The 24,229-nt window shown below is 47.8% G+C and overlaps 1 protein-coding gene across 4 annotated transcripts in view; it reads left to right on the forward strand.

Annotated features, from left to right (window-relative positions):
- Positions 1 to 23,938, forward strand: part of TTLL4 (tubulin tyrosine ligase like 4) — a 31,259-nt gene extending 7,321 nt beyond the window's left edge. Inside the window, exons 2-19 of one of the 4 annotated variants that reach the window (XM_001492221.5) lie at positions 9,550 to 11,137; positions 11,993 to 12,102; positions 12,440 to 12,503; positions 14,611 to 14,732; positions 15,174 to 15,284; positions 15,638 to 15,714; positions 16,436 to 16,627; positions 16,727 to 16,809; positions 17,040 to 17,168; positions 18,478 to 18,600; positions 18,902 to 19,000; positions 19,323 to 19,457; positions 19,900 to 20,028; positions 21,334 to 21,436; positions 22,062 to 22,272; positions 22,405 to 22,475; positions 22,876 to 22,961; positions 23,414 to 23,938. In XM_001492221.5, coding sequence (XP_001492271.2) covers positions 9,648 to 11,137; positions 11,993 to 12,102; positions 12,440 to 12,503; positions 14,611 to 14,732; positions 15,174 to 15,284; positions 15,638 to 15,714; positions 16,436 to 16,627; positions 16,727 to 16,809; positions 17,040 to 17,168; positions 18,478 to 18,600; positions 18,902 to 19,000; positions 19,323 to 19,457; positions 19,900 to 20,028; positions 21,334 to 21,436; positions 22,062 to 22,272; positions 22,405 to 22,475; positions 22,876 to 22,961; positions 23,414 to 23,666 — 3,588 coding nt within the window. In that variant the 5' untranslated portion in view covers positions 9,550 to 9,647 and the 3' untranslated portion in view covers positions 23,667 to 23,938. Of the gene's footprint in view, positions 1 to 9,549; positions 11,138 to 11,992; positions 12,103 to 12,439; positions 12,504 to 14,610; positions 14,733 to 15,173; positions 15,285 to 15,637; positions 15,715 to 16,435; positions 16,628 to 16,726; positions 16,810 to 17,039; positions 17,182 to 18,477; positions 18,601 to 18,901; positions 19,001 to 19,322; positions 19,458 to 19,899; positions 20,029 to 21,333; positions 21,437 to 22,061; positions 22,273 to 22,404; positions 22,476 to 22,875; positions 22,962 to 23,413 lie in introns of all 4 variants that reach the window. The other 3 variants (XM_014740425.3, XM_005610615.3, XM_070269257.1) reach the window with 3 other exon arrangements.
- Positions 23,939 to 24,229: the final 291 nt, after the last annotated feature.

The raw sequence follows: 24,229 nt of genomic DNA on the forward strand, positions 1-24,229 counted from the left end.
AGGTCAAGAGTGCAGAGGTAGGGGCTGGCCCCGTGGCCGAGTGGTTAAGTTCGCGCGCTCCGCTGCAGGCGGCCCAGTGTTTCGTTAGTTCGAATCCCGGGCGCGGACATGGCACTGCTCATCAGACCACGCTGAGGCAGCGTCCCACATGCCACAACTAGAAGAACCCACAACGAAGAATACACAACTATGTACTGGGGGGCTTTGGGGAGAAAAAGGAAAAAATAAAATCTTTAAAAAAAAAAAAAAAAGAGTGCAGAGGTAGTGTGACGAGCTGGACTGAAGTAGTGGGACACGCGTGTGGAAAAGGTGGAGCAGACCCTTGGTGATGAGGACATGAAGCGTGAGCGAGGTCAGGTCCGAAAAGTAGCTGTTCACCTGCAGATAATAGATGAACTTGTGAGAGCAGATTGGTTTGATGTGAGAGGGGATGAAAGAGAGGAGCTGTGGAGGATTTTAGAAGGGGCCTCAGGAGGAGAACGCACTACACTGTTGAAGGAGTTGGGTGTGGCTGTGGCAGAGTTCCTGCACTGAGTAAAGAAGTAGCAACAAGGAGACGGTTGGGGGAGAGGAGCACCTGTGGAATCTGAAGATGTCCAGCTGGTGGCTTTGCTCGTCATACATGTTGTAGGTACATTTGTTCTTCAGGAAATATTTAATGAGCCCTGATTACATTTCCGGAATGGGCATACACTGTGTGAAAACGGTCCTAGTTCTCAAAGGGCTTTCATTCTAAATGAGAAGATAGACAAATAGCAAAGGAATGCGTAAATGATTGAAGTTTTTAGTTTAAAATTTAATGTGGTTTTGGACTAGGTGATTTAGATATATAGCTCAGAAATTAAAATGATAGAAAAAGGTATGCACAGGTAAGTCTCACCCCGCATTGGTAACCTTTTAAAAAATATCAGTTTTTGTTTATTCCTTCATTGTTTCTGTGGGCAATTATAAGGAAATGTTGACATACAGTAATTTTAGATAGTGGAGGAGCGAAACAGACTAAAACAAGGTAATGTGATGGGGAACGACTAGTGGTGGGGCATGATTAGGGTAGACGGGGTAGGCCTCTTTGACGTGGTGATATTAACTGAATACTGAGTGAGGGAACTCAGCTGGCCGTGCAGAGATCTGAGTGTTTCAGAGGGAACAACAAAGATCCTGGGGACACAGGTGGGAACATGCCTGGTGACGGGGCAGAGTGGCTCTGGATGAGGTCAGAAAGCTAGTCAGGAGTCGTGTCACGTAGGCCTTGGAGCCATCAGATGGCTTTAAGCTACATTTTAAAAAAAGCACCACGGCCGCTTTCTGGAGACCAGATTCTAAGAAGGGGTAAGAGAAGAAGCCAGGAAGGCGGCAGGTGAGAGATGATAGTAGCTTGGACTAAGGTGATAACGGTGGAAATGGAGGAGAGGAGATGGATTCAGGGGCACATATTTGAAGCCACAAAGACTTGTTGATGGAGTGAGTGAACAGAAGTGAAGGTCTGCTGAGGTCAGGGTGAAATCGGTGCCACAGGGCGAGTTGGGAGTTCTGTGTTGCATCAGCACCCTCCCAAGAACGTAGCCCTTTCCTCCTGGATATTTTTTTCCTGAAGTCGTCTTTGTGCAGTTGCCGCTTATTTTCTGCCCTGGCTCTGAGAGGTGAATTGACTAAATGGTTGAGTAAGTGAGGACTGTGATTGACCCATTCTCGTCTCATTAGTTCTCTTACCGCTTCACTTAGCATGACTTTACTAAATCTGCCATTCCCATCTAATTTCAAGATTAAAAGATAACCTGTTCCCTCCTTGAATAACAGTGATCATAGAAAACCTTGAGCTTCCCACGTTGTCCCCTTCTTCCCTTAACTCTAGCCCTGATGTCCTTACTCAGCCTCTAGGTTCCTTTAGGCTCCTGTTTCTCACCTTGCTGCTGACAGCAACTGCTTTCTCAGTTAAAGGCGAGAGGAGGATTTGTGTTTTGTTGGCAGTGGGGTTTTCACAAAGGATTGGGGTTAAAGAGCATTTCCCCGTTAAAAATTGGAGACCCTGCCCCACGTTGTGTGTTGACGGCCCCAGAGGAGGTGCTTCTGTTACACTTCATCTGCCAGGCTCTGGCGTTTGCCTTCTTCCTTCAACTCCTCGAGCCAGAGTTTGCAGGTTCACTGGCAGCTTACAGTGGAGCGTGCCGGGTAGCTCGTTAGTATTAAGGTGGCCACCAGTGGCTATGTTGAAAAGGCTAGAGTTCAGGGTAAGGCCCTTCATAAGGCATGTGACCTCAGCTCTTGCTCCATAGGGATGACGGGTAGATCCCCCAGTCAAGCCTGCTTCAGGTGGTGGGGCACAGAGTGAGTCTGATTTCAGTGGCTTGAATCATTCACCGGTAGGAGGCGTTCCTGCCAGTCTAATTTTGAAGAAGAGTTGATACTGATTTGTGCTGCCTGCCTCCTGGTCTGAGGAAAACCAAGCTTCCCTTTAAGTAGTAATAACTTTTTTTTTTAAACTTTTTTATTTTGAAATGATGTCAGACTTGCAAAAATAGTACAAAGAATTCCTATTTTCTCTTTACCCAGATTTATCAAATGTTAGTATTTTACCACACTCCCTTTATTTTTCATTCATATGTGAACTGTGACTGTTTTTTGAAATGTTGGAGTTAGTTGCAGGCATGATGCCCCCTTACATCTGAATGTTTCCTGAATGTTTCCTAAATGTTTCCTAAAACAAGGGTATTCTCTTACATTGCCAAGCACAATGATCAGAAGCAGGACGTTAACATTAATCTAATACCATATACTATAATGCCATCATCTGATCCACCTTATTCAAGTATTGTTGTCCTGTCAGTGTCCTTTATCTCTTTCAGGGTCACACGTTGCATCAGTCGTCATGTCTCTTTAGTCTCCTTTAATCTGGATAGTCCCTCAGCCTTTCTTTTCTTTAATGAGCTTGGCACGTTTGAAGAGCACAGACCAGTTATTCTGTAGAATGACCTTCACTTTGGCTTTGTCTGATATTTCCTCATGCGTTCAGGTGATGTGTTTTTGGCAAGAAATCACAGCAGTGATGCTGTGCCCTTCAGTGCATCATGTCATGAGGCACATGATGTCAATTTATGCTATTACTGATGATGGTAACTTTGGTCACTTGATTAAGGTGGTGTCTGCTGGGTTTCTCCCCTGTAAAGTTAGGATTTTTTCCCTTTGTTTTTTTTTTGAGGAAGATTAGCCCTGAGCTAACTACTGCCAATCCTCCCCTTTCTTTCTGAGGAAGACTGGCCCTGATCTAACATCCGTGCCCATCTTCCTCTACTTTATATGTGGGACACCTACCATAGCATGGCTTGCCAAGCGGCGCCATGTCTGCACCGGGATCCGAACTGGCAAACCCCGGGCCGCCAAAGCGGAACATGCGAACTTAACCACTGCACCACCGGGCCAGTCCCTGATTTTTTCCCTTTGTAATGAATAAATGTGGAGAGATATTTTGGGACAATATAATTATCTTATTTCCCGATAACCTTTCACCCACCAATTTTAGGATCCACTGATGAGTTTTACCTGAAGCAGTTACTACTGTGGTGGTCGTCATTGGTGATTTTCTGTTCTTATTAATATCACTTCTTAGTTGGAATTCTGCTGTAAGAAAGACTTGTTCCTTCTCCTCCATCTATTCATTTATTCTTTTATTATATTGGTATGGATTCATGGATCCTTGTTTTATTTAATCTGGCAACTCTTTTATTTTGCTTCTCAAATTGTCCGAGATTTGGTCAGAGGGAGCCTCTTTTGGCCCTTCTGCTTTGAAGCAGCTTTATTGAGGTATAATTTGCATACTATACCATTGACTGATCCACTGTAAAAGTAGAGTTTGGTTGCTTTTAGTAAATTTGTACATTTGTACACCACAGTCTGGTTTTAGAACACCCTCACCACCCCAGAAGCTTCCCTTGTCCCATTCGCAGTCTTTCCTTGTTCCTACTCTCAGCCCAGGCAACCGCTAGTCTATTTTCTACCTAGAAATTTTATAAAAATGGAGTCATACAATATGCAGTCTTTTGCGTCTGGCTTCTTTTCCTTAGCATAACATTTTTGAGGTTAATCTAGGTTGTTGCACGTATCATAGTTCTCAGCTTTTTTTTTTTTTTTAAAGATTTTTTTATTTTTTCCTTTTTCTCCCCAAAGCCCCCCAGTACATAGTTGTGTATTCTTCGTTGTGGGTTCCTCTAGTTGTGGCATGTGGGACGCTGCCTCAGCGTGGTCTGACGAGCAGTGCCATGTCCGCGCCCAGGATTCGAACCAACGAAACACTGGGCCACCTGCAGTGGAGCGCGCGAACTTAACCACTCGGCCACGGGGCCAGCCCATAGTTCTCAGCTTTTTGTGAGTAGCATTCCATTATATGGATATATCATATTTTGTTTATTCCTCTGCCAGTTGATACATATTTGGATTATTTTTAGTTGTTGCCTATTATGAAAAGTTCTGCTGTGAACGTTTGTGTGTAAGTCTTTGTGTGGATATATGCTTTTATTTCTCTAAAGTAGATATTTAGGAGTGGAATTGCTAAGTCGTTATATATTAAACTTTGAGAAACCGCCAAACTGTTTTTCAAAGTGGTGGTACCATTTTACATTCCTACTGGCAATATACGAAAGTTCCAATTTCTCCATATTTTGGCCAACACTTTATCACTATCAATCTATTTGATTATAGCCATTCTGGTGGGTATGTAGTAGTATCTCATTGTGGTTTTAATTTTCATTTCCCTAATGACTAATTATATTGATCATCTTCTCATAGATTTATTACTCATTTGTTTATCTTCTTTAGTGAAATATTTATTCAAATATATACAGGATCATGTCTCCTTCAAATAAATATAGTTTTATTTCTTCCTTTGTAATCTATATGCCTTTAATTTCTTTTTCTTGCCTTACTGCAATGGTTAGAATTTCCAGTATAGTGTTGAATAGAAATGCGGAGAGTAGACATCCTTGCCTTGTTCCCAGTCTTAGGGGGAGAGCATCTCGTGTTTCACTATTAAGTGTGATGTTAGCTGTTCTTGTGATATTATGACATAACCCTATCAAATTTTGAGCATTTCCTTACTTTTGGCAGCATAAGATGTTTCAGTCTCATCTGATACTTTTCTTGCCCCAGCTGTTTTTCAAGGAGCCCCGGTTCCTTGGTTCCTTTTATTGACAAATGGTGTTTAGAAACCAGGGTCTGGGCACTAGGTGAGTAACAAGCACTTTTTAATTCTCTTCATCCAATGTTTTTAGAAATCCCAACCATCTATTTATAAAAACAAGAAGACCCAGAAGCGAGAGTCTTCTCCTGGTATGTCCCAAGTTACTTTTCAGCTGCTTTTTAGTGCCAAATCACACCTGCAGCTGAGAATCTCATTCCTGGTAAATATAGTAAATTTCACAGAAGTCCCCAAATAGCAAGACAATTATGTCTTTTTATAAAAGAGCATAACTTGTACTAGCTGAAATTTTGTGGTGGGGATAATTGTTGCCTGCTCTGTGTGTTCCCCCCCCACCCCGATTGCAGCTTGAGAAAAGGGCCGAGGGGAGAAAGTTAGATCATTTGGTGCCAGTAATAAGGAGCATGCTCACTACTATCCCTTGAGTGTTTAGTGTGGGCCACGCACTGTGTTTTGTGTGATTTTCTGATTTGATCTCCCCAGCACCCAGTGGGGGTCACGGCACTTCCTCTCTCATCTCGTCCCAAACATTCCAGCTGTGTGGCTTCAGTAGTGCATGCAGTCCACTGTTCCTCCAAGCGCTGCCTGGCCCGAGTCACCGGGGGTGGCTGTGCTGAAGCAGTGTGGCTGAGAGGAGGAGCAGCGCCCCGGCGACTCTCAGGAAACGCCACACGAGCCTTGCGCGCTTGTTTGCGAAAGATCAGACAACATGGATGCCTATGAAGTCAACTGCGAAAGTGTCCGACTGCCCACCCACCCCTGCCCCTCTCCCCGGGACAACCGTGACGGTAGTTCAGTGTGTGTTCTTCCAGACTTTTGTTTTTATGTAAATATATTCCAATGTCCTGAGAGCTGTCTCAGAAGGACTTTTCTTCCCCAGAACTCTCTCCTCAGCTGCTTTCCCCTCAGCTCACCTTTCTTTTCAGCTGGGCATTTTGCTGTTTGGACCTTGATTGAGAAACTTAGCCGGAAACAGACTTATTTGCTTCTAAATTGAACTCTCCAGGCTACATATAGCTTAGTGTTTGCGCCCCCTCTTGGCCCCTTAAGCCCTCCTGTTCTCCAGGGAGAGTGTGTAGGAGCAAGAAAGGTGTAGGTTAGTAGATCTGGAAAATGTTATTTTCCAGATGAGGTCAGTTTATTGGCTCCTAAAGATACTTACAAGCTCTTGGTTGGAGGGTCAACTGATGGTGGATCCTTTGGACTTAGAGAAAGTATGAATGCTTTTGCTTACCTTTGTGGAGTGGATATATGTGACTAAAAAATTTATGTAAATTGAATGAAAATAAGGGAACTTGTGAATCCTTTTAATTTACCTTGTCACCAGTTACTCTGAGTTTAGATTTGCTTAAGTTGGGTGTTTTTGAAACAAAGCTTCCCTTAGTGGCCTGTGTGAGGCCTTCTACATATATAAATACCTTTACTCCTTGTTGTCTTTCCTTTGATGTCTCATCCTAAAATATTTCCTGGGAGATGGGCAACCTGTCTCTTGGATTCTGAAGGCACACACAGACACCCCAAGTGTGTATCATCACAGTGCACTTAGAAATTTGAGGGGGGCTGGAAGAAGGGTCTCCCAACGTTGCGTCAGGAGCCCAGAGTCCCCTACAGGAGACAGGTTTGATGACGTCGCAGCAAAGCTACCTTCAGGGTACATGCTGTCTGTGGGGTCTGGGTGCCATCTGGACTTTGACTTTATGGCAGAAACCACTATGCTCGGTGTATTAGATTTTGAAACTATTTTCTCAGTTTCTCTACTTCTTCTATTTTAGACCTTCTAAAGCTTTTTAAAGTTTGTCACTCCTCATTCCTTTAGGGCAGTGGGCTCGTTCCCTGGCACTTGAGTGGCACTGCTCTTGAGGGCAGCATACAGGAAAAGGAGGTGTGGCAGCAGTCAGGGGCAGGGACCCAGCCTACCTGAATTTTCTCACTAGGTCTCTGCTTCCCCATCCTGTGGAGCTTTGATTTCATCAGGAATCTCTGTCAGGAGAAAGAACAGAGTTGCCTTAGCAACCATCATTTCCTTGTCTAAACCAGACACTATATTTGAACCAGAAACAGTGAGAGCAGGTTGGAGCATTTGTATGTGATGCTGTTCTGAGTGATACTGTTGACTTCATGTTCTTAAAGCTGCTCTGTCTAGAGTATCGGACATGACAGCCTTGTCTTTGCTTGGCGGTTCCTGACACAGCTACCTTAGCCAACCCTGGATGTCTCTTACTAGCTGTGGAGCTATTGCCCAGAAAGAGAGTTGCAGAAACTTCTTCTCCCCTGCTTGGTCCCTCCAGATATGCTTCTCTAGGAGGACAGGCAGCCCTTTTGCAAACTGCCATCCTACACATCTTGGGAACCATGGGAGGAAACAAGGAATAGGAAATGGCCATTGCAGGGATGTGTGAGAGCTGGAATCCTGTTAGTCAGAGAGAAGAGAATCCACTTGACTCTGGCTCTTGCCCGGCTGGCTTCACACCCTGCCTGGGAGCAGACCACCTGCAGCTTCTGAGGAGGATGGGAGTGTGTCCTTCGTCTCCCTCTTCCTTATTTGGATTAGAAGTCAAGCCAGCTAGATGCCAGGCCACGTGCATTCAGTATTGCTGGTACTGAGAATTCATACGGTCTAAAACAGAGCAGACATTGCCCAGTGTGTGGAGGAAGAGTTCTCCTCACCAGCCCTGAGGTGGTGTGCAGCGAGCACCCGTGGCCGTCAGGGAAGGTGGGATTGGCCACAGTGCTGGTGAGAAGGCGGTGGCTTGCTCTTGATGCTTCACCCACGAAGGGACTCGGTGTAGACAGTGCAAGAGTGTTTCCAGCCTGGCTTTTGTCTCGTACCTGAAGCTTAGGGATAATTGAGGGGGGACACGCGCATGGCCTTGTAAAGTCACAGCGGCATTTGACTCTTCCCTTGTGTATGCTTCTCTGCCATAAGGACACAGAATATTATTGTCCCCTGCACAGAATTTCCATAGTTTGGACTCGGTGGAGGTCCGTTTTCTGTCCCCTTAATTTGAGGTTACTGGCATCAAAATCAGTTTTAGCCTCATGTTTTTTTAGCCCACTCTCACTTTGAATATTGGCAGTGATGAGTTGTGGTTTTTTGTGTTCTCCTTGAGAACGAATCCACATAGGTCAGCCTTTGCAAGAAAAGAGGGGGACGTCACGCAACGTCGGCAGACTTTTTGTTGGTAGACGACACCAACAGTTCCTGTAGCTGTAGACAGGAATCATGGCTCTTCATTGGCCATTATTCTCTTACCAAAAACAAGTCCTCTCCCCACTGAAGTTTGTGTTTTAAATATAACTTGAGCAAAAAAATTCTCTGCTGATTCCTTGCCTCTAGCCGCTCTGAAAACACTTGATGAGGATGCCAAGATTCCATTCAGAATTATCCCAGGTGAATGCCTTCCAGCAGGGTCTTGTTTTTTCCCCCGAGGGTGTCATGAAAGCAGGCACACCTTTCCCTGCAACTGTGAAAACTGGAGGATATTTTGCGAATTTGATTTAGAAAGTAAGCGACCATGCTGAGCAGCCTGTTGGCTGAAGCCTGGGAGTTGGCGTAAAGAAAGTTCCCTCCTCTTCTCCTTGCCTCTGTATTCTGCTCTCTGAATGCTCCTGTCCCACTGTGGCTGCTGGAGATAAAGTCACTTTAAGTCAAAATAATGGTGGTGTCTAGTTCTGTTTTTTTTTTTCTTTTTCCCACCAACACGTGGGGTGGAATTTAAGTCTGGATAGTTGGCAAGACTCTTGGAGAGATGGAAGTACTGTCTCAGCTCCAGAATGAACTCCAGAGGCTAGCAGGGGAATTCTCTGCTCGTATCTGAACTTGTCATGCAGGGCCGTGACAAGCAGACCACACCAGGGGCGCCTGAGAGTTGGTAAGGGAGCAGTAGATGTCACATGTGTTTCTCGAATGGTCTTAGACCTTTCAGAATTGGTTGGTGAGGAGGAAGATATTGACTGGTTTCTCTGCCACCCCCAGACTTGCCTTGTTAGCCACACCTGTGGTAGGTGAGGGAAGGAAGCCACTCATATAAAGTCATGGATGGCAAGGCAGAAAGATGTATTTTTCTTTGGAGAGAGAGGAAAGAGCTTTCTGAGTAAGAGAGTGGAAGTACGTGAGCAGACTCACGATGGTTGAGCTGTAAAGTCCCAGTCCTTCATGAAGGCAGCTTTGATTCCATGCGGACAGCAGGAACCACTGAAAACACCCTAGGAATCGAGTATTCTCCCAGGGCCCCAAATGATGGCAAGACTGGCTGCCCAAGAAGTACTAAAGTGGGACTCTTGCTCCCCTGAGGACCACTGTAGTGTTGTATCTGTTCTCCTGGGACAGTAATGTTGCCAATTGTTTCTCTCCCCTTCAGGCTGACGGACTTCAAGGATGCCGCTGCTACTACTGGAGGTGCGTGGCACCTTACGTGAGCCGGGCCCTGAGGCCGTGTGGCCATGATGTGGGCCCCTCATGGCCTCAGCAGGAACAGAGCACTACAGTCTTGGCCTCCGCCGGGGAAGCACCTTCAAGCAGACTGGGCCCTCAGGCACAGTGCCTGCCCCGCCACCTGAGAAACCCTCTGAGGGCAAAGTCTGGTCTCAGGCCCATCAGCAAGTGAAGCCAATCTGGAAGCTGGAGAAGAAGCACGTGGGTCCGCTTTCACCACGGTTGGGCCCAGGCCTCCTGGGTGTCCCACCTCAGCAAGCCTATTTCTTTTGCCCCAGCACTTTATGTAGCTCTGGGACCACAGCTGTCATTGCAGGCCACAGCAGCTCCTGTTACCTGCACTCGCTCCCAGACTTGTTCAGCAGCACCCTGCTGTACCGCCGCTCCAGCAATAGGCACAAACCGTACCAGCAACTGGAGTCCTTCTGCTTGCGTTCAAGCCCGTCAGAAAAAAGACCTTTTTCTCTCCCTCAAAAGAGCCTTCCTGTCAGACTCACTGCCAATAAGGCCACTTCTTTCACAGTCTCCCCCATGGCCCAGCCCGTGGCATCCTCATCCGCAGATCCATACCTCTCACTGGGAGCAGCTGGGGAAAACCCTTCAAGGAACAGCCTGGCCTCTGCCATCTCAGGGAAGACCCCATCTCCACCCTCCTCCCCTTCCTCTTCCTACAAGCCCATGCTAAACAACAACTCCTTCATGCTGCCAAATAGCACTAAAGTGCCTTTATTGCAGGCCACGGAGGGCCTGAAGCCAGTATCCTCACCCAAGATCCAACTTGTCTCCTGGCGTCATTCAGGGGGCACTGGAGACTGTGTGCTGCAGCGTGTTGAACACAAGATCCCCAAGAGCAATGGCACTGTCCTAGGTGATGGCCCCGCCTGTAGTCCCCTGTCTACCCCTAGCTCCTTAGACACTTCCACCACCAGTGTTGCCTCTCCCCAGTACAACCAGAGTGACTCAGCCATGAGGGCAGAGCCACATCCCTGCGGCCTGGGTGGCGACTCTGCTTCCCAGGCTCTGACTAAGGAGGTTCGGTTCACTGAGGCCGTGAGGAAGTTGACTGCGAGAAGCTTTGAGAAGAAGCCGCGGCAAGGCTGCCAGTTTGAGCAATCTTGTTTCACGAACCCCGGCTTGCAGTGGGATCTTCTCAATAGGAACAGGCAGTGGAAACCTCCTTTGGTGGGCCAGCAGTTCCCTCAAGAGGATGCTGGAGGGGACAGTAGGATCCTCCCTGGAGCCTCAGACACCTTGGAGTTGGACGGTACGGTATTCTGTACCAAACGCATCAGCATTCACCTTCTTGCCTCACATGCTCATGGGCTCAGCCGCAGCCCTGCCTGTGGATCTGTGATCGGTTCCCCACCACGTGGAGAAGACAAAACTCCAGTTCTGCCTTCTTCCCCTCAGCCTCTTGGAGTAGCCGATGTGGCCACCCGCCTCTCTTCCATCCAGCTTGGGAAGGAGGGGCCTAAGGAGGCCAGGGAGCTGGACTCACCTGCTAGGGATATTGGGTAAGTTGGAGAAAGTTTTTGGTTCGTTTAGAGCAGTAGAATGTATACAGCATAATTTGGTGACACTGACCCTGTGTCCCTGAAGGTTGGTTTTAATTTTTAGCTGCCCTAGAATGTTGGTTTTCATCTTGGGGGCAGAGGTTGGCACACTACAGCTTGCAGGCCGAATCCTGCCTGCTGCCTGCTTTTGTAAATAAAATTTGATTGAAATGCACCCTTGCCCATTCATTTACTACTGTCTGTGGCTGCTTTCATGTTATAATGGTAGGGTTGAATCTTTGCAACAGACTAAATGGCCCAGGAACTGAAAATATTTACTGTTTGGTCCTTTTGATGAAAAGTTTGCTGACTCCTGCCTTAGGTTACAACAAGAATTCCAAACACACGTTGGGGGCTCTGACTTTTCTAGGCTCTCAGTCATTCCTGGTGTGACAGCCGTATCAGTGTGAGGACATACACATACTTGGCTCTTTCTCTTGTGCCTTGTTACTTCTCTGGAACCTTGATCCACAAAGGCCTTGTTCCGAGTTCCCGGAGAGAGGCCTAGGGACCTTTGAAGTCATCTACCAGCCATTCACTGATGGTATTTTGTCTGCAAATTTTGTGCTTATATGCTATGAGGGACTTTAAAGAAGATGGAAGACATAGTCCTCTGTGCAGAGTAGGGGATGTGGGGTTGAGGAGCTATGGCTAGACTGAAGCTCTGAGGGCAAGAGAAATGAAGTTGGAAGATCCAGACTAGAGACACAGATTGGTGACTGGGAAAGAGACAAACACTAGAGATGACGAAGGAGCGGGCGTCTGTGACCTCTCTCATGGAGTTGGCTGGGCTGGGGCATGATTTCTTTCTTGTAGTTCAGCTGCTGACGTCCAGCTAGACCAGGTTGAGGCTGAAGATCTAGAAGAAGATCTGGTGGACGGTTTGGAAGACTGCTGCAGCCACGATGAGGACGAAGAGGAGGAGGGTGAGTAGGGGACCCTCAGCTCCAACTGGGAATTGCTCACCGCCCGCTAGGGAGGGGCTAACAGATCCTTAACTCCCTTAATCACCTACACTAACCATTCACCTTGGGCGTCTAAGGTCGGGAGTGGCTTTTGGGGGACTTTGTTCTCTAGTCCTCCTGTCCCCAGTTTTGCCTTCTTCTGCTGCTCTCGAGCTCGAGGAAGGCAGTGCAAGGCAGCGGGGTGGTGCACGTGGCTCCGCAAGAAGGCTGAGGGAAGATGCTCAAGGAAGAGCTCAGAGCTTGGTGAATTTGTGCAGCAGCCTCTCCCAGTTGGCACTTCTTGGCTCTTTCCCTGCAGGAGACTCAGAGTGCTCCTCGCTCAGTGCTGTCTCCCCCAGCGAGTCGGTGGCAGTGATCTCTCGGTGAGTGTTGGCCGTGTAGATTGTTGGTAGATGCTCATATTCTGTCTCCGTAAGGTTATTAAGAGATTAATCACCTAAGTCTAATGGCCCTGTTAATCCTAAAGCATTTTTACCAGATTTTTACATTTGGGACTTTAGTTTTCAAACAGGGAGCAATGGAAGGGACCAGAAACATGTTTCGTCAGTTGGGCTTAAAAACAGTACCATGTTTCTTAGGCTGCAGTTTGGTCTTTACGCTCCAAGAAATCATTCAAGGAAAAAGCACGTAATTCCAAGAAGTGTTTAGAAAATTAATAACCAATTAATGGAGAAACATAATGTTTGAGATAAATAGGCCACCCGCATGAGGGTAATTGCCATCTTGCATTATAAATGTGTCCCACTGTCAGAAACAGTTCTGAGATAGACATACCACTAATTGGAGCTTTTTGAAATGCTCTTTTGCCCCCTTCTGAGGTTAGTTTTAATTTGGGAAATAAGATTGACATCAACCTTAGTAATAAGAAATGGAATAAAAAATTCTCTAGCTTTAATCTAGATTATTTTATGGACTGCCCTTAGTGGAGTCTGAGTGATAACTGTCTCTAACTAGGGAACCAAAAAGCCAGTCTCTCAGTGTAGGGCCTTCTTTAAAACAGGGAGCTGTAGGATGCTGCCTAAATGAGCCGGGGAGTGGGAGGAGAGGAAGGAATGCAGGACTACGAAGAAATTACTCATGAGGGCGTTAGTAGAAATGAGGACATGTTATTGTGCTAACGAGTTTTGGAACTTGGTAAAGGATCATATACACCACCTTTCCAGGTAGAAAGTTAATGTTCTTCAGCACAATCTTCCTTGTTCCCCTCACTACTTCCAACCTTGCCTGCATATGAGGCTCTGTCATCATTAATTCCATTGTTTTATTAAATGTTAAAAAGAACCCCTCCAAAGTACTGAGCATTAAAGTTTTTTCTTTTTAAAAGTAACTTCTACTAAAAATGTAAAAGAAACAAAATACAAGCATAGAAAATTGGTGAGTTTTGCTTTGTTTTTAGTGCAAAGTTTCTATCCTAATTTTGATTAAAATCCAGCTGTGTGTGTCAAGGCTTGCCTAACATATAGAACATCCAGACTCAGGTTGCTTCTCTTTGTGTCAGCTGTGCCTTAATTGGGAATTAGTATTTAACTTGACCAAATAAAACTCATTAAAAATCTCTAAGATTTAAAACACTGAAGTGTTTTACCTACAGTCCCTATTTCTGTTGTGCTGCAAATTAACAGGTAGAGTGGCTCTTTATAAGCTAAAAATGAATCTCAAATAGTAATATTTGTAATCATATCAGCTCAGTATAGAGAGTAATAGATGTTCTCTCCATTTTCAGGGCTATTTGAAGAAATGGTCTAGGTCTTTCAGCTTGTACCTGATAGATAGTTGAGGTGTTCACTATTTGGAGACCCTTCAAATAGCCTTGGCCCAGCCATTGTGGGAACAACAGTAGGGACCCCAGTGGCCTGCTGCCCCAGATTCCTAGACCTGCTTTACCAGACTATTACATAAAAATCTGGTGTCACAAGTCATTTCTAAAATGGAGAAGAGCACTAATCATCTGCATATCTCAGATAACCCTAAATATAAAATGAGTTAGAAGGATCACTATTTCTTTTCTTTCTGTTGCTTTTTTCCCTTTTTCTTTTTAAAACTCTCTATACCTCTTCTTAGGTCTTTTCTGCTCTTCCTCTTTTTTTAATTATCTGTATGATTTTTTTTTTCTCTCCTTCTTTATTTCTCTTTGTCTTTGTGTGGCATATTCTTCTACTAATATTCACCCAGATTCATTGCCTGCTCTCAGAACTGCTCTTTTCAGGGCCTTCCCCAGCCTACAGCTTGTCACAGGAGATTTTGCAGCTCTGTCACAGAATGAAGTATTGGAAAACCTTGTCTTTAGGTGACATTTACGAGTGTGGCTGTATAGAAGTTAGCCCTAGCACCTTATGGATTAATATTTGCAAAATAATTATTGAGCACTTGTCTTTGTGGAATCACTGAAAGAAATGATACGTGATAGTAACAGCACTTTGGCAGATATGGCTTTCCTTTTTTCTACCGCGTGTCTGTTTTTTACCTTAGGGACTGCACGGAGATTCTGACCAAACCCCTTTCCAGTGAGAAAGTTGTCCGACCAGCGCTCATCTACAGTCTCTTTCCCAACGTGCCCCCTACCATCTATTTTGGCACTCGGGACGAGAGAGGTAAACCTAGCCAAGTGTCTGAGGCAGAAGAGCCCCCAGGAGAAGGATGCTGGCAGAGTTGGGGGCAGGTGGCAACAGGATGGAAGGGGCTTTCTGGAATGGCTGTCAGTGTGCTCGGTTCCCTGCTTGGTTCTCCATTCTGATATGGGGACCTTTTTCTCGTCCATCCTTTAACTGACCCTTCTCAGTGCCATAATCTCATGCTTCGCTCTTGTCCTTTAATCTTGTTTCTCTTCCCTTTCAACCTCCCCTCCTCTCTGTGCACCTCATTCCTGTGCAGCCTCCTTTTCTTCCCCAAAGTGTGCTCCTTTGAAACTCTGATCTGCAACAGTGCTTAGTAACTGCCTACCCAGGGAAGATTGAGCAACAGTGCCATCTTTTTCCTCTTCTCACCGTGACTCTCCTGCTTTTCTCCACCCTCCCTAACCCCCTTCCCTCCAGTGGAGAAACTTCCCTGGGAGCAGAGGAAGCTGCTCCGGTGGAAGATGAGCACAGTGACCCCCAATATTGTCAAGCAGACCATTGGACGGTCCCACTTCAAAATTAGCAAGCGTAAGTCACTTGTCTCACTGTGAGCCTGTCCTCTGCCCCAGCAGATGGGCTTTGAGCAGAAAGAGAGCCCTAGATGCCTCCTGCTATGTAGGGACCCTGTCCTGAAGTTTTGAACTTCATAAGAGGACATAACTCTGAAATCTTTCTGGGCTGGAGCCTGTTCCTCAGAATTGGAAGACAGAGGGCCATTGTTCTTTCCCTGACCCCGGGGCCTCATGCTCCATGGCAACTCTTAGAAAACCAGGTCTGGGAGCTATGCCCAGGCCCTGTGGTATTTCTAGGGCCTCTTGGCCTCTCTCTGTCCCAGGGACCAAGCTGCTAGCAGGACTGACTCCCTGATGTGCCTTCTATAGGAAATGATGACTGGCTGGGCTGCTGGGGTCACCACATGAAGTCTCCTAGTTTCCGATCCATTCGGGAGCATCAGAAGGTAGGGACCCTTTCTGAGGAGCTCTTCCCCTGGGCTTTGGACTAGGTGGACGGAAGTTGGTGTTGGGAGTGGGGGAAGAGGAGGGTGACCACAGAGAACTGGGACACTTTAGAGAGGGGTGGAGAAAGTGCAGGAGGAGGGTGCAGCGAGACCCTAGCAGATCACGCCCATCTCCTCGCAGCTCAGCTGCAGCGTCTTGGGCAGTTGCAGCCTCGCAAAGATGCTTTTTCCTTGAATGTGTCTTGAGATGCAGCATCTATTTTCAGTTTATTGTGTTTCCCCTGTAACCACTGCACATTGCCTCCGTTCCTCAAGCTGAATATGTGTAAAGAGGACTCTGGTCTCGTGTTGGAACCGATGAGTCCCCTGTCTCAGGCTTCCCGACAGCCAGGTGCCTTCCTGTCTTAGTTCTATAGGCTGTCATGGAAAAAGGCGTAACAGCTTTTTCTTTGCACTTAAGGTGAATATCATGTCTGCCTTAATCACTATTATATGTCATTAACTATCAACTCCTAGAGGGCACTAAATTGTCTTGTGTTTTAATATCCTTGGGTGAATGCTCAGCAGCTGAATATTTAAGGACCATTAGACAGTGATGATAAGATGAAACAGGAGCTTAGAATGTGGCTGAAGAAGTTGGAGTGGGATCATGAGTCTTTCCGTCTTCCCCGTGGTCTCACCTGGGCCCTCTCCCTGCTCTCACCCTTTGTCCCTCCTACAGCTAAACCATTTCCCAGGTTCATTCCAGATTGGCCGGAAGGATCGCCTGTGGCGGAACCTGTCCCGCATGCAGAGCCGCTTTGGCAAGAAGGAGTTCAGTTTCTTCCCCCAGTCCTTTATCCTGCCGCAGGATGCCAAGCTCCTGCGCAAAGCCTGGGAGAGCAGCAGCCGCCAAAAGTGGATTGTTAAACCAGTGAGTGGGCACAGTGGGTAGTAGGCCATGGTCTGAGAATGGGAACAACAGAGTATTGGGCCAGGAGCAAATCTCATCTCCTTTCCACTTGACTTCTAGCCAGCGTCAGCTCGAGGCATTGGCATCCAGGTCATTCACAAGTGGAGTCAGCTCCCCAAGCGAAGGCCCCTTTTGGTACAGAGGTGAGCCTGTCTCCAGCTCAGATCTCGCTCGCCATTTTCACGTCTCCTCAGCCTGGAGGTTCCCTTTTTACAATGTTCTACCCTTTGTCCTCGCAGCCAAAGACCTTCCTCAGCAAGCTGTTTTAAGGTCCTTATCTGGGGGACTGTTAGCTGGCTTTTGCCTGGCTCGGTTACCCTCTGAGCCCTGTGTCACCTGTTCATGTCCCTGAAGCTGACCTCTCCCTGTGTAGGTATCTACACAAACCCTACCTCATCAGCGGCAGCAAGTTTGATCTGCGAATCTATGTTTACGTCACCTCCTACGATCCTCTGCGGATTTACCTCTTTTCAGATGGTCTCGTCCGCTTTGCCAGTTGCAAGTATGTGGCATTGGTGAGGCCTCCTCCTGACAGCTTTGGGGTTTGTTTTTCTGAGAGGGAGGAAAACTGGAGGACACCAAATAGGAAAATAACGTATGTTTTTGTAGATTTTGTTAGCAAAGGAGAAGGTGGAGTGTGCTTGGGAAAATCTGCCTTTCCTCCCTGTGTTCCTTTCCTTTTACATAGAACACTACATTGCTGACACTTCTGGTCACCAGGGGTATGCGATTTTCTCCCCACACAAAGCAATTTTCCACAACACCAGCTGAGTGTCCTACAGTTAACTCAGTTCTCACTCTAGCTACCTGGAAAGAGCATCAGATCCTGCAGGTGCAAGGCTCAGTCTCACAAGGCTGCCCGTCTGCCCACACTGGAGATGCCAGTCGCAAGTCCAGGTTGCCATGTGTGCTTCTGACCAAATTGCTATAATTCAGAGGTTCCTGTGACCCCTCCTTGGGTTCAAATAATTTGCTAGAGCAGTTCACAGGACTTAGGAAAACATTTACTCATGTGTACTGGTTTATTATAAAAGGATGTGATAAAGGATACAGATGAACAGCCAGGTGGAAGGGAGAGATAGGGAAAAGTGTGTGGGAAGGGACGTGGAGCTTCCATGTCCTCTCTGCGCAATACCACTCTCCCAGCATCTTCCCGTGTTCATCCGCCTGGAAGCTCTCTGAACCCTGCACTTTTGGGATTTTTATGGAGGCTTCATCACGCAGGCATGATTGATCACCATTTCAGTCCTCTTTCCCTCTTAAAAGAATGGGGCATCGTGCTGAAAATTCCAAGTTTCTAGTAATCACTTGGTCTTTCCAGTGACCAACCCTCATCCAGGAGCCATCCAGGATCTCACCCAAAGTCACGAGGAAATTACAAGGTTTCAAAAGCCCTGTATCAGGAACTGGGGTCAAAGACCAAATGTTAGAACAAAAGATGCTCCTAGTGCTCTTAACACTTAGGGAATTCCAAGGGTTTTAGGAGCTCTGGGCCAGGAACTGGGGGCAGAGATCAATATATATATTTTGTATTGTAAATTACGATGTCACATGGGGAATGAGAAATAAGGAAGTTCTCTACTTCACTGAATCTGGGGAGGGCCTTCCTGCAGGACTGGGGTGGCATAAAGGAGATGAGTGTAGCTGTGGTATTCTAGAAACCTTACCGACACACATACTTCTCAGGCCCTTGTGCATCTGAAAAGATCTGTCCACTTTTTCTTTGCCTTCTCAGGATTTGGGAAAATGTTTGGACTGTTGTCTGTCTGCGGTCTTACCATCTAACGTCTGCCTCTCTTCCTCCCTTCCAGGTATTCCCCTTCCATGAAGAGTCTTGGCAACAAGTTCATGCACCTGACCAACTACAGTGTCAATAAAAAGAACACTGAGTACCAGGCCAACGCAGATGAAACGGCCTGCCAGGGCCACAAATGGTACCCAGGCCATGTCCCTGTCAAACTCCTGTAGGCCTAGAGGAGCACAGGGCTCCGGGGTTTGGGAGGTTCAGAGGGATGGTGAGTTGAGGATTAATATAAGACCCAAAGACCACATAAACACTTGACAATTGACAACTGGTCTTTCTGCATCCCAGCTCATCTCTTTCTTAATTCAAAACATCAAAAGAAAAGATGAAGAAAATACCTTTGGGCCTCTTATTCCTTTCCCTTTCTCTTTTCTTCCTCATTCATTCGTCGAATATGACCCCAAATACTCCCTCCTCCCCCCCCCTCACAGGGCACTGAAGGCTTTGTGGAACTACCTGAGCCAGAAGGGAGTCAACAGTGATGCCATCTGGGAGAAGATAAAGGATGTTGTTGTCAAAACCATCATCTCGTGAGTCACACTGCCACCCTGGCTGTGGGGTCTGCCACTGAATCCCTTCTTTTCTAATGGGCCTTTGCACTGCTATGTTCCAGACTTAGACCGTGTTTCAATTTCTAAGGACAGGGAATAGGAAGGAGTTGATGGAGTTAAATTCTGCTCTTCTGCTGAACTTCATCCCCAGAAGCTGGCCCTTGATCAGAGGCCTCTCCTGAGAACTGCGTTTCCTAGATTGCTTCTGCTCTCCCATCTCTGGGCTGCTCCGTTGCAGGGGAACTCTGGGTAGGGCCCTCTGGGAGGAGCTGGGCTGAATATTTCCTCCTCCTCTGACCAGGTCAGAACCCTACGTGACCAGCCTGCTGAAGATGTATGTGCGGCGGCCCTACAGCTGCCACGAGCTCTTTGGTTTCGATATCATGCTGGATGAGAACCTCAAGCCCTGGGTCCTGGAAGTCAACATTTCCCCGAGGTGGGTGGTATTCTCAGGGCACTTTGAGGAGAACCCTTCCTGGGTCCTCATGAGCCCATTTCTATGCTAGTCTTGAGGACTTTGGGAAGACGTTTCCTCCACTAGAATTCTGTTTTCACAGTCTGTTTGCTTGCTCATTCATTCTTTGCTATTATCTCAAGGTTCTTTGAGAATGGAGAGAGATTGTTAAAATTGTTCTTTTAAACTTGATCCCTACTCCATGCTTTTACCCTAGCAAACCAGGAAACAGTAACCACCCTGAGTGAGGTTATTCACTGTCTGTGGGGCAAAAAGCACCCCATGATGATGCTCATGAGTTTGGGTTTGAGCCCTTTCTTCCGAGGGGAGCCAGGGAGTAAATGGGGTAAGCACTGACTCGGACATATGACCGGAGACAGTTTTGGAATCTGCTTTTACCACTCTTTGCATCCTTTCCCTGAAGTCTCCACTCCAACTCTCCACTGGACATCAGCATCAAAGGCCAGATGATCCGTGACCTTCTGAACCTGGCAGGCTTTGTTCTGCCCAACGCAGAGGATATCATTTCCAGCTCCAGCAGCTCCACCACCAGGTCAGCCTCCTTGCTTGTCTGTGGCTTGGCTGGCAGCACGGGCAGCCCCATCGTGACTCTGGGAAGGAATGGTGTCTAGGCGCTCCCTCCTGTGTGGTCTCCCTTGCTGCTTGCTCTGCCCCTACAGTCTGCCCATGCACCACCCCTGAAAGCATGTTTGGTCGTGTTGCTCCCCTGCTCTGGAATCTCTCCAGGGCTTGGGGAATCAGCTTTAAACTCCTCAGGGGGCCAGCCTCCTTTTCCCAGGCACTCCTCCTTACTCCTCTTCATGGCTCCTATGCTCTGACAAAGCAGATCACTCACAGAGCCTCCAGGTTGGAAGGATCCTGAAGGATCAATCAGTCCAGTTCCCTCTCTGAAACATTCGTTGCCTCTCACTCTTCTACATAGTGTCCCCACCTCTGCTCATGGAGTTTCTTCTTCCTGAAATGCCCCTCAGCCAGACCTCCCTGTTGCAACCTCACCCACCCATCAAGGCAACTAAAGCCTAGCTCCAGGCAGCATCTTCCTGCAGCCAGCTCAGTGCAGGGCCTCTCCTGCATCCCTCCAAACCGCTCGGGACCACTCTTGAGGGAAGGGAGCTAATATTTAGTCAGGACCTGCTATGTGTGAGGGAAAAACCTCTGATTTATCCCCACAGCAACTCCCTGAGGTTGGTAGTAGTATCCTCAGTTTATAGATGAGGAAAGTGAAAATCACTGGGATTAAGTAACCCATCCAAGGTCATTCAGCTACAAAGTAGAGGAGCTGGAATTCAAATCCTGATTTTCTGCTAACAAAACTTGCTTTCCCCATTATACCTGCAGACTCGCGTTTAGCTCCATGCTGTGGTTGTCATTTGACACCTGCCATCCTATGAGCTCCTCAGAGGCCATCTTTGTGTCTCTCTTAGTAGTAACCATAGTAATGAGGATGATGAAACTGAGGTGCAGGGAAGTCAAGTGATTTGCCCAGAATCACACAGCCAGTAGGGCCGAGCTGGGCATTTATTAAGTGTTCACTAAATTAAACTAAACTGAAGTGTACAGCAATAATTCCAGGGTCTTCTTTTTTACCATTCAAATGCAACCTAAAGAGGGTGCTTTGTACTCTTTTAGTTCTTCCATGGCATTGATCTTTGACCCTCAGACAGGCTACTTGAGTGGCGTGCATTGCAGTCTGATCTAGTCCAGTAACGAGCATCTGTCTGTACATCTTGACTTCTCTTGAGAAGGGTGTTTTCCTGGGCTGGCCCTCTCTCCATGTGCCCTCAGGATGTGAGGCTGCTGACCTTCCCCTTTGCTCCTTTTCCACCTGCTTCCTTAGCCTGTCCAGCTCCCCCAGGGACAAATGTCGAATGGCCCCGGAGCACTTCACTGCGCAGAAGATGAAGAAAGCCTATTACCTGACCCAGAAAATTCCTGATCAGGTAGGAGATTGCCTTCCCCCTGTGCCAGAAGAAAGCTTCCCTGGCCAGACATTTGGGACCTGAGGCCACCAGTTGTTCCTCTCTACGGCGGGGTTCCTAACCGTGACCCCCTTGGTGTGCAGGGGTTAGTTGGCATGTACGGGAGAGAGTTGATGTCTTTTATCACGTGTTCAAGAAGCACTGCTCTTAGGAAAGTGCTGTACCAACCCACCCTTGTGGTCAGAGCCATAGACCCGTGGAGTTTCTTTCTCTGAGGTGCAGTGAGCCCCTGGAAGGCTCGACTTTCTCAGAGCAGATGCGGGAGCCAGATGGAAGAGTGGCAGACACAAGGCTGTTGCCGGATCTGAGTTGCGAGATTCTGGTCTTGACTTCATCCAACAAACCACTTAACCTCTGCTCTGGGGGCTTGCCTTACCCTCACCAAGAATGTCTTCATTCCCCAACTAAGCTCAGTAGACTTGAGAACGAAGTCCAGAGCTGGCCCGCCAGGCTGCCTTGGCAGTCCCTTGAGAGTCCTGGAACCCATGACCCCAGAGCTGTGCTCCCCGTCCCCCAGCTTCTTGATTCTCTGCCTCTGGCTTACACTCTCCATCACGCCCTCTTCCCGCTGTTCCTTGGGCCATAGGACTTCTATGCATCCGTGCTGGATGTCCTGACACCAGATGACGTTCGGGTTCTGGTCGAGATGGAAGATGAGTTTTCTCGCCGTGGTCAATTTGAACGAATTTTTCCTTCTCGAATCTCCTCTCGCTATCTCCGCTTTTTTGAGCAGCCACGATATTTCAACATTCTCACCACCCAATGGGAACAGAAGTACCATGGCAACAAGCTCAAAGGTGACGTTTACCCCTGCCCACAGGAGGCCATGTTAGTGAGATTAAAGCCCGGTGCAAGAAGCGGGCCTCTGGCAGGAAGAATTGGCCAGTTGATCTCACTCTGTTAAGCTTACCCTACCAATCTTGTCCTAGGAGTTGATCTACTTCGCAGTTGGTGCTACAAAGGGTTCCACACAGGAGCCGTCTCTGATTCTGTTCCACTGGTGAGTGATGTTGGGAGGGGCGGGGGCAGCTCCATCTCCGGCCCCTCCCTCCTCTGCCTGGGGAATGCAGCATGGGCTGGGTGTAGGTCCAGACCTCACTTTTTCCCCCCAAGGTCCTGCCTCTGTGTCTCATGACCCTTACCTTTCAAGGGATTAATTGTCTCTAGGATTACCTGGGTGTCTTTCTTTCAAGGATCAAAAAGTGCTTTGTAGCCTCAGCTGCTTGTCTGAATTGGCAGAGAACCCAGACTTTTTCGCAAATGGGCCCATGCCTGCAGGGTAGGGAAGGGGAGAGTCCCATGGTCCCTCAGAGGTAGAGCTGGGAGAGTCCCAAGACCCCAAACACTCCCACCTGACCGCTGCCGAGTCCTCTTGGCCTCACCTCTTCCTTTGCTTTTAGTGGTCTCTCCCAGCATCCCTTCTGACTGTCCCAAAGGGTGAAGTGACGCCCAGTGCTTTCTCCAAATCGGAGCCTGGCAAGCTGGGGTGAGTGCTGCCTGGGCAGGGAGGGTGGTGGGTGAGTTCAGCGAGTTTCTCTCCTTCCTCTTCCTGGATTACGACGAGAGCAGCAGCATTCTCCAGCTGGGGGTTGGTGGGAGGAATATGCAGCCACGATGTCCTCTTTCTGGTGGCTCTTGGTACGCCCACTGAAGGTGAGCTGGAGCATAGAATCATTTGCAGAAGTGGCCACTTTCAGCCGTAGCCACCAGCTATAGGAAATCTTTAGCCCTCCTACTTCACACACATTCAACTTCCACTTAAGTTTTAGAGGCTTCGGATAAATAAAATGTATTTTATGGTTGTTTATATCTCCATATAGCTGTGGTCTGTAACCCCATAATGTTGTGAATGCCTGGTCCAGACTGAAGGCAGATCACAGATTAAGGTGTTAGCTACACAGTGTTTCAGCCATTTCTTTCCCCGCCTGTTCCCTTCAGAAAACACAGCTCCTCTGAGGGAAGCATACTGCTCTCTGAAGACGAGACCACCAAGCCCAAGAAGACCCAAGCTGGCCTTTTCCTTTTCCCCAGGAAACCCAGTTCCTCAAAGGACAGTGAGGACACAAGCAAAGAGCCCAGCCTCTCCACCCAGATGCTGCCTGTGACCAAGTGCTCTGGGAGGACGAGACTCTCTGCTTCCTCCGCCTCCCAGTTAACTGGTGACTCCCTCCTGGCTGCTGTGAGCCCTTGACTGGCCTCTCTCACTAGCCCCTGCCCAGGAGCACCAGCGTTAGCTACCTCATGGGACCCGGCCGGCTGGCCAGCCTGAGACCCCACCCCTCCACCCTACCCCTCCTCAGAGTATTTTTTGAAGTGGTTGAATTGCAGGGCTGGGTATCTGGAGGGCTGGAAGGGTGCTGGGGACAGGGAGAAGGTGAGGAGGGTTTGCTGGCTGGCACCTCGGATCTCAGTAGAGAAGCCAATGGTGGCCACTCAGCCTTATAAAGCAGGGTTTGGTTTCTACCTTCAGAGAGCCGTGTGTGGTTTGTTTTAGGCCTTGGTGCCATGATTGAGTTCTAGCTCAAGAGGAGAAAATGTACTGAACATATTTGGGCCTGAAATCCTTTGTAAGGGAGGAGGTTCCTCTGAAGGTGCTCATTTCCTCAGGTTTACCTCCCCTCCCCCACCACCTGTCTGGAGGAGCTACTTGCAGAAACCTTCAAACTTCTCAGTAGACAGCAGGGAGAGGCCATTCCGTGCTGAACCCCATTGCTCTCTTTCTAGTGTTGGAGGCTTCGCCAGCTCCAGACCGTT

This window comes from Equus caballus, chromosome 6, assembly GCF_041296265.1.
Source record: "Equus caballus isolate H_3958 breed thoroughbred chromosome 6, TB-T2T, whole genome shotgun sequence".
Lineage (NCBI taxonomy): Eukaryota > Metazoa > Chordata > Mammalia > Perissodactyla > Equidae > Equus > Equus caballus.